Source organism: Streptopelia decaocto (assembly GCF_964273445.1).
Source record: "Streptopelia decaocto genome assembly, chromosome: 4".
NCBI classification, from domain to species: Eukaryota; Metazoa; Chordata; class Aves; order Columbiformes; family Columbidae; genus Streptopelia; species Streptopelia decaocto.
The window spans coordinates 7,785,042-7,798,649 of NC_138658.1; the positions used below are offsets into that span (position 1 = coordinate 7,785,042).

General features: G+C 35.7%; 1 protein-coding gene across 2 annotated transcripts in view; it reads left to right on the forward strand.

Annotated features, from left to right (window-relative positions):
• Nucleotides 1-12,574, forward strand: part of SEC24B (SEC24 homolog B, COPII coat complex component) — a 45,568-nt gene extending 32,994 nt beyond the window's left edge. For both annotated transcript variants that reach the window (XM_082050905.1, XM_082050906.1), the window contains 7 exons: nt 543-653; nt 3,099-3,274; nt 4,500-4,637; nt 6,726-6,830; nt 7,975-8,067; nt 9,446-9,549; nt 10,711-12,574. In XM_082050905.1, the coding sequence (XP_081907031.1) occupies nt 543-653; nt 3,099-3,274; nt 4,500-4,637; nt 6,726-6,830; nt 7,975-8,067; nt 9,446-9,549; nt 10,711-10,825 (842 nt within the window). In that variant the 3' untranslated portion in view covers nt 10,826-12,574. The remainder of the gene's footprint in view (nt 1-542; nt 654-3,098; nt 3,275-4,499; nt 4,638-6,725; nt 6,831-7,974; nt 8,068-9,445; nt 9,550-10,710) is intronic.
• The last annotated feature ends 1,034 nt before the right edge of the window (nt 12,575-13,608 follow it).

Below are 13,608 nucleotides of genomic sequence, written 5' to 3' on the forward strand. Positions count from 1 at the left end.
GTGAGCCTACTTGATAGTTAATCACATAATGTAAGTCTTTATAAACTCTGTTTTGATGGGAAAATGTGATTTATGTTCATTTTAGATAGAGTTGATTCAGCAAGACTCCTTTACTTAAAAGGCATACCGTTCTAAGCAATAACGTGTTTGGCACACACTTTGTCCAAAATCACAGACCCATGATGGATTGAAGGGGGTTGCTGGTACATTGGGTGGGCACGAAGAATAGCACCTACTTTCTGTTGTGGAGGATGCCACAATGTTTTGGGATGGAAATCAGTGTGCTGCTTTTGTGGGATTAAGGCACTTACTGTGGTTTGAACTTGTGGTGATTCATTAGTTGAACACTTTATAAAGTGTTGCAGAATTTGAACAGTTTAAGAGACAGGAACAGGAGACAGTGTTACAGTCATTGCCTGGCAGGTAAGTTTTTACAAAATGAGCACATGTTGGATGAGGGGAGATTTGCTGTAATAGCTGAATTTGTATACCTCTTTCTACCAGGAGATAATTGCGTAATGACTTCTGCTTATTTTTATTAGGTGAACGTCGAATTCGAGTGCACACACTTTGCTTGCCTGTGGTGAGTTCCCTGGCTGATGTATATGCAGGAGCGGATGTACAAGCAGTTGTGTGCCTCTTAGCAAACATGGGTGAGTATGGACCAGGAAGATTCAAATATCTTTTTGTATGTTCTTAATTTTGCCAGTAGCAAATGAAACCTGAATGTTGTAGCAAAAGGTTGGAGTGGAGCACACTGAAGCCTGAGAATACAAAAGATGACAAAATCAAAGTTACAGAGAAACTATCAACTGGAATATTCCTTAGTCTGGATACTTACTGGACTTTAATCTTTTAAAAAGAACCTTCTTACATTGTTCTCTACAGGTTTGTTTGTTTGTTTTTTAAGGACAAAGAATTGTGACACACTTGGATCAAACCCTTCATTTTTGTATCATCATTGTTAAAATTATGCTGACTTTAGTATTCCAGGATTACTTAAGAGACAAGAGTGATTCAGTTTAGTGAGTTGCTGGAGACTAAAAGGGAACTTACTGACAACAGTGTATCTGAGATGTACATTAGTTTTCTGTGCTTCTGTCCTGTTGTTCTTGGATTGAGGTTTCTTTTTGCCTACTTGTGAGTCATAAGCAGCTGTTTCATAGACTGATCTTTACCACTGAACGTGTATAAGTCTATGCAGCATTTTATTATATGTTATGTTATATATTAACATAGAAATAAATCAGAAGAAATAAACACTACCTCTGTTTCTCATCATAAATGTCCATTCAGTCCAGTAGGTGGCTTCCTCAAACCAAAGGATTTGCGGCCCTTTTTCAGCAGAGAGAGATGAAGTTTTATTTACACTGATCATAATTATGCTGCTGAAATAATGCAAGAACTTTCCAGGGAGGGAGGGATGGGGGGAAATATCAAAAACAATTGCTGCAAATCTTATCTTGGAAGTAGAACAGAGAAAGTTTCATCAACAGCTAAGTTATTTGTATAAGGTTTAAAACAGGATTTGTATTTATTAGGCCGGTGCAAAAGTAATTGTGGTTTTGGACTGTGAATTTTAAATCATTGTAACTAGGCTCAAACACATCTTTATTAATCAAAATGGGAGCCATTACAATCAACACATTTTTTCCAATGAGAAATAGGTTTGTTTATTCTTATAGCATAACGATCCATGCATGCTTGGGGATTCTACAAACTCTTGGAAAGCATTTTTGGCATCCTGCTGGTTGTGGAAGCGTTTTCCCTGTGAAATGTTGTTGAGATGCTTGAAGAAGTGGTAGCTGTGTGGTGAGATGTGAACGTGGCAGATAAGGCAAAACTTCATAGCCCAATCCGTTCAACTTCTGAAGCGCTGGTTGTATGACCTGTGGTTGGGGTGTTGTCATGGAGGAGAATTGGACCCTTTCTGTTGACCAAAACCAGCTGCAGGTTTTGCAGTCTTCAGTACATCTCATCAGTTTGCTGATTGTACTTCTCAGATGTAACAGTGTCACTGGGATTCAGAAAGCTGTAGTGGGTCAGTGCAGCAGCAGACCACCAAACAGTCACCATGATGTTTTTTTGGTGCAAGTTTGGCTTTGGGAAGTGCCTTGGAGGCCCTTCTCAGTCCAACCACTGAGCTGGTTGTCACCAGTTGTCATATAAAATCCACTTTTTGTCATACATCACAATCAAATCGAGAAATGGTTCATTGTTTTTGCATAGAATAAGAGAAGACTGCGCTTCAAAACAATGATTTTTTTTATTTTCGGTCAGCTCATGAGGTACCCACTGATCGAGCTTCGTCACCTTTCCAATTTGCTTCAAATGCTGAATGACTGTAGAATGATCAATGTTGAGTTCTTCAGCAGCTTCTTGTGTAGCTGTAAGAGGTTGTAGCTTTGATGGTTGTTCTCAGTTGGTCATTGTCAACTTCCAATGGTTGCTGCTATGCTCCTCATCTTCAAGGCTCATCGACCACAAGGCTCTTGTCTCCTTTGTGAAGCTTCTTGACTGAGAACTGCACTGCACATTCCTTAGCAGTTCGTGGGCCAAATGCGTCATTGATGTTGCGATTGTCTCCATCGCTTTGCAACCCATTTTAAACTTGAATAAGAAAATCACTCATATTTGCTTTTTGTCTAACATCACTTCCAAATAAATATAAAAGGAACAGCTAGTAATAAGTCATTAGCAAAAAAAGAACAAAGTGAGAAAAGCACATTAAAGGGTGTATAAGATAACCACCTTTAAGAATGTATTCCAATATCAAACAACAATTTTAATGCGAAAACCACAATTCCTTTTGCTCCAGCCTAAGTCTTGAGTATACACTACAGCTTTAAACAATTTTTTAAAATCTCCAAGAGTGGGGAACTAGGGAGTGGAGATCAGCCACGCTGTATTTTTTAGGCATCATGAAAGTGAGGTTCTGTATGGGCAATCATCTCATTTACTCCTAAAAAAAGTTAGGACCATAGGTGAGGGTTTCTTAAAAAAAATCTTAAAACATCACCCACAACTAATACTTTCAAAATTCAAGGGAATGAATGAGGCCACCTCTAGTAACTTGTTGTATCTTTCTAACCCAACAGCTGTGGATCGCTCAGTTTCATCCAGTCTCGCGGATGCAAGAGATGCCTTAGTTAACGCCGTGGTCGACTCCTTGGCAGCGTACATGTCAACTGCCTCAAATCTGCAGCAGTCTGTGCTGGTAGCACCAAATTCCCTCAAGCTGTTTCCACTGTATATTTTGGCCCTTCTCAAACAGGTATATATAATCTAGTGGATTAATATTTCAATGCATAGACTTTGTACTTTAAAGTATCAAGAAGGAAAACGAATTTCCATGGAGGTACAATAAAATCTATTACAGAAACTAAAGTGATATAAAGTTCACATAGAAGCAGTTACAACTTTTTGATATTTTTAATACCTTTGTATTATCAAACATCATACTTAAAGAATAAAAAGATGGCATACTGCAGGTTTTTGTTATGAATAAATCTCACAGCTTCAAGATTTTAATGTCTGACAGTTCTTCATTTTCTTATGAATAAAATTTAATTAAAATTTGGTAAGAAATTAAATCATATTTGTTTACTTTCTTGGCTTAGTGATTACTGCAGTCTCTAATATACTGATCAGGTCTTTGTTTACTTGTGCAAGTAATGCAATTAATGGTGGAGAAAAAACAGACCATTTATTATCAAGAGGATCTGTGTGAAAAACAGAAGAGTGGCTGAGAAATGTTAAGGGATTTTTTTTAATTGTCTTTGTTAACAATAATAAAAAAGATTGGGATATAGAGAAGCCAAAATGCTTATGGCAGCCAAGGAGAAGAGGACTTTGTTCTAGAAGGGAATATGAACTTCTATTAGAAGAATATTCTCCACTGAATCCAAATATGGTGCCTACTCCATTGTGTTGCTTCTAACAGCAATTGTTTACCAATTGCTTCTAAAAGAGATCTGAAAAATCCAGTAGGAAAGAGAGTTACACAATAAATTTTGTCCTATGGGAGCCTGGTTTCTGCTATAAAACATCGAAATATATTTTCCTTCCAAAGTTTTTCCTTAATTTTTAAGTCTTACTAATATAAAATCAGGCTTAATCTTATCCACAGTGGTATCTCCTTTCAGCTCTGCTAGGCTAGTATTTTCCCATGGGATCTTGCATTGGTGAGTTTCACAGACCAGTAACATTTGTCAAGAATAAAAATGAGAAATCACAGCCCAGTCACTTACAAGTTTAACACAAATTAGGGGGAATTTGTTTTTTATTCTTCTTCATCAATATGGAGGGAGAACGGATTAAGTTTTAAAAGGTATTTTATTCAAGTTGTGTTTGATTAAGATTCTAATGCATCTCAGTAAGAGAGATTTCTTTACAAAAGCTTTGCCGTCTTTGCTTGACACTTTCAAAAAATCTGAAATACAGCTTTTTAGATGTGACATAAAGTATAGGATTTGAGTAACAAGACTGTTCTCTTACAGAAAGCATTTAGAACAGGCACGAGTACACGCTTGGATGATCGCGTCTATGCAATGTGCCAGATGAAGAGCCAGCCTCTTGTTCATTTGATGAAAATGATACATCCCAACTTGTACAGAATAGATAAGTTGATTGAGGAGGTAATGTATGAAGCCTGTTTTATAGCATTTTTCTGGTTTTGATGGTCTGTGAAAACTGATGTTGTGCTGCAATAATTTAATGAAAAGCTGTTATTGTGATGTAAACTGAGCATTTTCTATAAGCTACAAAGAAAAAAATCAAGAAAAACATCTATTTCAAGTTTTGAGTTGCAAGTACACTAGTGTTTTATCAGCAGGACTGTGGTTTTACTTCACCTTGTTTCATTGACCACAATAATTCCATGTTTTTCTTTTGTACAAAGAAAGCAGAAACAATTGTATGCATTGGAAACATCTCCAGTGCAGTTTTGTGGTTTCGAACTGTCTGGGGAAAATGGGTGAAAAAGATTTGGTGGAGGATTCTAGGTTTTGGATATTGAAACCAGGTTGAGTTGCCTGCAATAAGATTCCGGTGGATTCCTCAGACTGATGTGGATGAAGTAGAATTGTACTTGTAGATGGCTGTGATCAGACTGAGGAGGTGCGTCACGTACAAAACCAGTTTTTATTAGTTCGCCTTTTACAGAGGTAGCCTAGGAAATGGATGTGCTTTTTAATAGTAAGAAGTAAGCCAAGATTTTATTTAGGGTTGAAGTTAGTTGTCTTGGGTTTTTTTAAGTAAGTTTTTATGAGCTCGTTAGTCCTATGCTGCCCTAACACTGGCTTTGGAAAACTATATGTAGGAGTTTGTTTTGAAGTGTCATACAGAATTATATGGTAACTTGAGCAGTTTCTCTGGCAGTCAGTATTGTTCAACACAACCTGTGAGCTAGTTGTAGCTACTTATAGTCTTGAAGTTTCTTGAAAAAAAAGTACTTTGAATAGTATTTCATAAACTTGCATATATGAGTCTAAACTCAGTGTTCTTCAGTGGAATTGGTTAGTTTGTGTTTTTATACTTCCCCCCCACCCCATCCAGTGTTTGAGAGGCCAATTTCTTCAGCTAACCGTGTTCAGTTTTTTGTTGGTACTTGTACTGAAACACTGTTCAGTGTGTGAGTGCTGTAAAGAACCATGAGTCTCTTTGGGAGATCCCGTTTTATTAGCAAAGGATTTCAGTTATTTCTAGTAGAATAATGCAGAAAATAAGGCTTATTTTGACTTACTGAAATTAATTGACAAACTACATTTTAAATCTTAAATTTCTTGGTTCTTAAGAAAATTTGGTGATATATATTACAGGTTCTAAATGTTTTTGCTGGTTTTCTTTTCTTTTAACACTGAATTCTTGAGAGCATTGACTAAAGCCTAGAAATTTCCCAAGTGACATTCAGTTGTATGTCTAAATCCCCAAAAGCTTCTAATCTATTGTGTTATAATACAGAATATTTAAAATAGTGATCTTCCCCCATGTGGAGATGTGCTTGCTCTGTGGACTATTTTCTCCGTACATGATTTGCAGAAAGCTTCACAGATTCCTAATAGATATTCAGCCTATTTTTGTATTGGAGGGGGCAGCAGCTATAGTCTGAAAATGCAGGGGGGTCAAGGTTTTTCTTGATTTTGTTTGTTTTTATTGCTGGGAAGGAAGCAAGGGGGGCTGTTATTTTTTAGTAGTGCCATTGGTAACAGCCACATTGTTGAATCGGATCACTTGTGCTTTGAGGACAAACCCACGTCTCACTTCAGGCAGGATGTTCAATCAAGAAACTTTCTATTGCTTGGCTGCAGTAAAATATTTATATTACTGCCTTATAGGGAGCAGAATGGGACATTTTTCTGCTCTTACAACATTTCTAGTGAAGTGGAATGCAATTGAAAAATGTATGGAGGTCGTAGAAAATTTTAAGTATAGACACTAGAATTCCTTTGAAAGTTTGGCATCTCTGGCATGAGAAATTTTACATACACAACTTAAATGAACTTGCATTGTTATTTTTAGGTAACAAAGTGCCTTTTAGGTGAAGTAATATTCTAGAATTGTTTGTATGTAATCATTTTAGGCTTAACATGGCATTTTGTTACATGAGAATCCTCAGGTTTTCTAGATATTAACAGTGGGTTTTGCTGGGTTTTTTTACCTGATTAAGATTTAAAAATATGATTTATTTATATTCTAGTGTTATTGAGTATTGTTTTTTGTTACAGAGTACAATACATGTAAATGACAGAGTTGTTCCTCAGCCACCTCTTCAGAAGTTGTCTGCAGAGAAGCTGACGAGAGAAGGAGCTTTTCTTATGGATTGTGGTTCAGTAAGTTACTGGTTTTGCACATTCTTTAATTAAAAAGAAAGGAATGCTGAATTATTGAAAGCGCACATTCCCCTCTTCTAAATTTTTAAAGAAAGGCATGCTGAATTATTAAAAGCGCTCAACTCTTAACAATAACAGTGTAGTGAATCAGCATTCCAAGTCACCTGCCACTAATCTGTATTCCAGTGAAAGGCTTTCGTATTTCAATCAGAGGAGTATCTTTAATTAAGGTTGCACATTAAGGCTTCAGAGGTTAATTTTTTCATGCTAGACTGATCAGAATATACCAAGTTTTCTTTTGTTGTTGTTGTTTTTTGTTTGTTTGTGGTGGTTTTTGTTTTGGTTGGTTGTTTTTTTTTCCTGGAAAAATGGATTTCCATTTTCAAATGTTTCTCGTAGTGGCTATTAAACTGTATGTCCTCCAGTCCCTCTAACAACACTTCTCATGGAGGTGGGAGCCTTCTCAGTTACACACAAATATAACTGGGTTTGTGATTTGTGGCTTGCGTGATGTAGGAGTTGGAAGAGCAAGGTAGTTGTGTGTGAACAAAATCCATAGGTAAAGTTTAAGTTAATCGTAGAAGTTACATTAAAACCACACTGAACTGGGTAAAGCATTATGCTACTCGAATAATGTGATAAAACATTTTAGTACTCTAATGACAGTCTAGAAATGGCTTTAAACCTCGTATGAGTTCAGGGGCTGAGTGTGACTGTCAGACTAGCTTCGGTCTCCAGATGTCTGAAATGATTACTTTTGGTGTGTTTTGATAATGGATGCTTTGCTGTGACTTGTTTAGATTGGGAAGTCAGTGTGCAGTAACAGATACAGTGGTGTGACTATAACATTTGTATTTTTTTCATTTAGGAGGTAACATGGGAAATGCATCCTGCATCCTCATTCTTACAGTATTTGCACTCTGCCTGTATTATTTTGACATTTAATGATCTTATTCCAAATGCTGCAAATGTATTAATTAGTAAATTTACAGATAATAAACACCGAGATGCATAAATGAATTTTAACTGAAGCTCTTGAATGATATATTTGCATGAAAGGTGTTATTCCAATTACGTCACCACTTGTCTCTTTCTCTAAAGTGTATGCAAGGCCTCTACTAAAACCGGTTCTGATATCTTACAGACTTTCTACATTTGGATTGGAAAAAACTGTGATAACAACTTCATAAAAGATGTCCTTGGATACCCAGACTATGCGTCAGTACCACAGAAAATGGTAGGCGTTTTAATGAGCTGTGTGCTGTATACTGCTTACATTTGGAACCTATACTTAATCTATTTTTCCTGCATTTTTCATTTTTTTTATCATGTAACAACTAATTAGAGAGTTATTGGGTACCTTCTAATCTCTTGCCAGCTTCATAGGAGACAGGTAGAAGCTGTCAAATGCTTTCAAGGAATGTAAACATGTAGATTTTGACATTCATGGAATGCCAAAGCATTCTTCTATGCTATTACTGCTTTTATTATTTTTATGGAAATACATGTGGGCTCACAAGAACAGGATGGAATTTCCTAGAATTAATACCAAAATTATCTATTCAGGCGTGTTAATTCCTAAGAGTTATTTTATTGACAGCATGGTTTTCAGAAGCCTTATGTTCTCTGAACCTGGTGTGAGATACCAAGTCTATGGTATGAAGTGATAAGCCTGTAAGTAAAGGATAAGACTTAAGTTATGCTCAGCTTCCAAGCCTGAGTCCATATTATGTAAATTTTCTGCTTATAAATCTTGCAGTGTATGAAAGGGAAAAGTGCCAAGTGGTAATTGTAAGAACACTTAAGGCTGGTGGTCAGCTTTGAGACTACTGTAGAATTGGGCTGTGTGTTCAGAGTTCTGTATTCTGCTTGTATGAGCAATTTAAAACTGTCTCCTCTGGTTGGCTGGTGGTAGCATTGGTTGACAGGGAAAACTTGGATAAAAGAAGAATGATTTATTTTCAATTATTATATAGCATGCGTTATAGAGAAAATTAAAGGAAAAAACCTAACATAAATAGAAGTGCTTTTAAATTACATCCTCTATTCATTTGCTACAAAGGTAGCAACGGAACTACTTTTAAATCTGTAATCAATTCTTTTATGTCATATTAATTGTCTTAAAAGCTTGTATCGGCCTGAGAGTTGGTATATTTAACTCAGTGAATGGCTGAAGTTTTTTTTAATTCTATTTTTTCAGCTCATTCTGCAACCAAATAGTCCAGTATCACCTTTGTGTTCATATTTCCTTACAGCGCAGATCTCACTTTTTTATGTTTTGTTCATCTTCTCAGTGGTGTGAAATGCAATATATAGGAACTTAATTGACAGGGGAAGAGAAGGCAAGCATTTTGAAAATACAGCTTTTTAAATGAGCTTGCTTTTTAAAATCTTTTGCACTTAATAAGACAGTTTAAGTTAAAGCTGTAGTGCTTCCTGCAGAACAGATATTACTGAACTTTTGTACTTTAAGCTGAAGAAAAAAGATATGTATATGTAATCTATGCTTGGTAATTTCAGAATAGAAATTGTAGCTTCGGTCATGTTACAGGATCTGGTTTTTAAAATTGTTGTAATAATAAAAATGACAGCTGCTTTCATTTACCTCTAACCAGACACAGCTTCCTGAAGGGGATGCACCTTCTTCAGAAAGGACACGATCTTTTATATCTTGGCTTAGAGACAGTAGACCTTTAAGTCCAGTTCTTCAAGTAATAAAGTAAGTATTTGTTAGACGCTGAGTAATTATTGGCGACTTGTATTTACAGTTTCTAACTGATGCTGCTGGGAATATCTGACCCAGAAGAAACAGAATAATACCCTCTTTCCAGCGGATATAGTTCTGTTATCTAAAACCCCTTAGCAGCAAAGGGGATCTTTGAATCTAGTGCAAATTCATTTACTAATAGTTTTATTGATAGTAGTTAGTTGCATATTTTTTTATTATTACGAATATACTTAAGCAGTGGATATCCTTGTGATCAGTGGGGTTAACCGGGTGAATTTCTGGTATAGCTTGTGTAATTGCAATACATACATATAGAAAAAAAAAATGAGGTAAGGTTAATAATGTGTAGATGGGTTAATAATTGCATATAGTTGTTAGTGAGCTCCATAGGATAGCAGTTGATTTATGACATATGAGTCTTTTCAAGCCATGACCTGCTCAAAGAAGTTTTAAGTGCTATAAAATGTTTGTACTTGAGTTTCCATTTGTCTTCTCTAGACTTCTTGTATGACTGAGCCTGATGGGAGCTCACATTTTAGAGAATGTGATGACATTTCTCAGTCAGATAAATAATATTTAAATGTAAGACTAATGTCTGACACTTAAAGCAGAGCTTTACTGCACAAAGGACTATGCCCCAGCAACATTTGCTCTATCCCAGCGAATTTTTATTGGGGCAATAATTTTGGATGCTAAGTCTTTCACATGTTTACCTTCTCTTATTCTGTTGCCAAATAAGCAAAGCTGGGGAGGGGATTGAAATTACGTGTAACTAGAAATGTAAGTTTTCCAGGTTTTTAATGTTTATCAGGATTTCATGTAACCCTTGCAGAATTCATTGGCAGCAGCGTATTTGTTAACTTCTAAAACAAAATCATTTTTATGTTTCCTTTTTTGTGTTTCTACCAAATACTTTAAATGCAGTTTCCCTCACTTTCCTACTATTTTATAGTTATTAAAAAGATACTGTTTGATAGTGTACTGCAGATCCTAGGGTTTTTTTCCTAAACTTCAGATTACTTGCAATTATGGTATCTTTGGACTGAATCTAGATTCCAGAGGACAGTAAGCAAGGACTTTTGCCTCTGCTTGAATTTACAGTGGATTTTTTGCTCCGTATTTGAACTAAAATGTCTTCCTCTCTTCTTCCAGAGATGAGAACCCTGGTAAAACAGAATTTTTTCAACATTTAATTGAGGATCGGACAGAAGCAGCTTTCTCATATTATGAATTTTTACTTAATATTCAACAGCAGATTTGTAAGTGAACAAGGAATAAATAGAAGAAGAATCCTGACTTCAGATAGAAGCGTGGGCCAAGAGAAGCATATGGGAAGTTATGAAAGTGGCTGCTTGTTCTTCACAATATACAGTGACCAGCACTGTTTTGGAAGCTTTACAGATAAAGAAGTAGACGTTTCCAAAAAGAATTTTGCAGATTTACTTCAGTCTAAAAGTGCTAGGAGTGATGAAGCTGTTTCACTAGTCATCTTTCAATTGGTTTATACATGTTTCCAGTTGTGCGGCGGTATGGTGCTCTGTTTATTGCAAGCTGGTGAATTTATGTAGCTGTGTGGGATGATATTTCTTAACGAAATGTACAATTAGGTAAAGCCTTTTTTCCTACATTTATTATAGTAGCCCTTCCAGATCCAAATTCTTAACAGAGATGTCAAAAGGCAGTGCTGTATGTTGGTTGTTTATATGAATTTCTTTTTAAAAGGAGTGATTCATATTTACTAAAGACTTCAGCAAATTCCCTGTGAAAGTTGTAGAGTTTCAGTAAAGTATATCAATTGTAGAAATAAGATATATAATGTACATAAGTGTTACATTTGTAAAGAAAATGTAAAAAATGTAACTAAAAAAAAAGACTTAGTGTGCAGAATTGTTGAGTGCTCAATGATGAATTGTTGTGTCCCAGGCTAGACAATGAAGTTGACTATTAAAAACATGCTAAAACAAGTGTCCGTGTAGAAAGAACACAGCTGCTATTAATTTTAGGTGAATTTATTTATGATTGGCTTACTAATTAAAAATATTTTGCTTTATCATGTGTTTTTATATTTATGCAAGTATAATCTTTTTGCAACTAAACTCTTAACATTGAAGAGAACACGTTTACCACTTTATTTCACAGACCTCTGGAAGGGAGGAGAAAACGCTGCGTAGTCTGAAATGAGCTATTGATATAAGGTTCCTAAAACCATTATGTATTATCCTGAAGGAGTCATATCTGTTAACCTGGTTTACGTTTTGTAAACTACTGTAGTCTTGGTCCAGGTTTTTGTAACTTGTGTTGTCAGCCATTTAGAGTAAACATGGGTAATCAATCACTCACACTTGATTTAATTTCTGCTGTGAAAAACAAATAGGGAGAGGTGTAAAAATTAATTACCTTTATCAATGAAAGGAAAGGCTTTAAAATGTCAAAATTCAAAATGTAATCACACTTGCATCTTTCTGACACCTTGTTCTCACTAATGTTTCGGTAACTCAATGACTTAGGCTTTTTGATAGATTTATCTCAGCTTTTTAAATTGGTTGTTAAGTTGGGGTGGTTTGGGTTTCTTTGGGTTTTTTTAGCGGCACATTAGGAATCATAAAGCACAATCGCTCATACTTACTATTCTGAACTTTGGTTTAATGAAATGTGACTACAATGAAATAACTAAGTCCAAAAAGTTCAATTATTATTAGTATAATTATGTTTTAATTTTAAAGTAGTCTTGAAAATGCTAACATTGCATTTTAACTGCCATAGCCCCTGGATCAAATAGTCAAGAAAAAACGTACTAGCCATGGTTTGAAAATGCTTTAAAAGCTGCACTAAATCCTGCAAGTGGTGTTATTCTGCATGTTAGCACAAACTCATTGTTTGGAGAAGATACCTTATAAGTTAAATCTGTGTGTTGTCCTTAACTAAATGTGTTTAAGTTACCCAAAGATTACTGAGGAGAAACTTTCCATTGAGTAAATTAATTTATCATGTAATAAATGTCTGCGGCAATGCTGAATGTTGTCCCTAAATCAGACCTGTTTGTAGATTAATTTGCATTGGGTTAAAGCTGAATGCTGCTGAAGAGTGGGGCATCTTACAAATAATTTGTAATTGCAGAGATGAGAAGGGCATGTTACAATTTTAAATGCCTCCTGATAGATGCTTCTGACTTGTAAGCTTGTTATTGAATATCTGGGAACATACTATGCCATGATGAATTGCAACGTATTCTGTAAAACCATTACTTAAAGCTTTATTCTTCTATGGTTTTTGTATATAAAGATGATGAAAAGTACATCTTGAGAGCTGTTTGTTCAGTAAAGTTATTACACGGCGCAGAGGATCTAGTTATTTTTTAGTGATTATTGAGCACATCTCCATTCTGACTGATGCTTAGTTTAAATGTTAAAAAGACAGTCTCGCAGAAGCGTCTTGGATTTGAATCATCCCAGGATTAAAGTGCTGAACTGTCCAGAGAAGTTTTCTGGCCGTCAGGGACTGAACTCTTGCCAAAACGCCTTCAGCGCTGCACAGTATAAATCACGCCTATTTAATGAGAAGGTTCAGATTTGCTGGGCAAAATGTTTCCCAGCCCCAGCTAAGTCAGTCTTGGGGGAATCAGTTCAAATTCTCAGCATTTCGAATACTGACAGTGTCATAGTTCTAAAAGCAACATCTCATCCCTCATTTATCAAATAAGTAGTATTGTAGTCCAGGAAGCTCTTAGGATGGTAGGACACATGATGCAGCTCCTACAGAATTATTAGTTTGATTCTCTATTATATTCTTAAGCTGATTAGAAATAAGCCTATTCATTAATCTTGATGTAGAGGTTCATGGCAATGGAGAAAGGATGTCCAGCTATAGGTGATTTTGTTTGGCTTTGGTTTTCTGTACATTTTGCTGTACGTTACTGAAAAAGTGGGTTTGTTGTTACTGTTGCTTTTAAATAGACAAAATTAGTTGTTGGTAACCCTGAGAGCCAAGAGCTCTTCAGTAATTTTACATGCAGAGTCTTATATTCTTTTCAGGCCAAATACATTTTAAGAA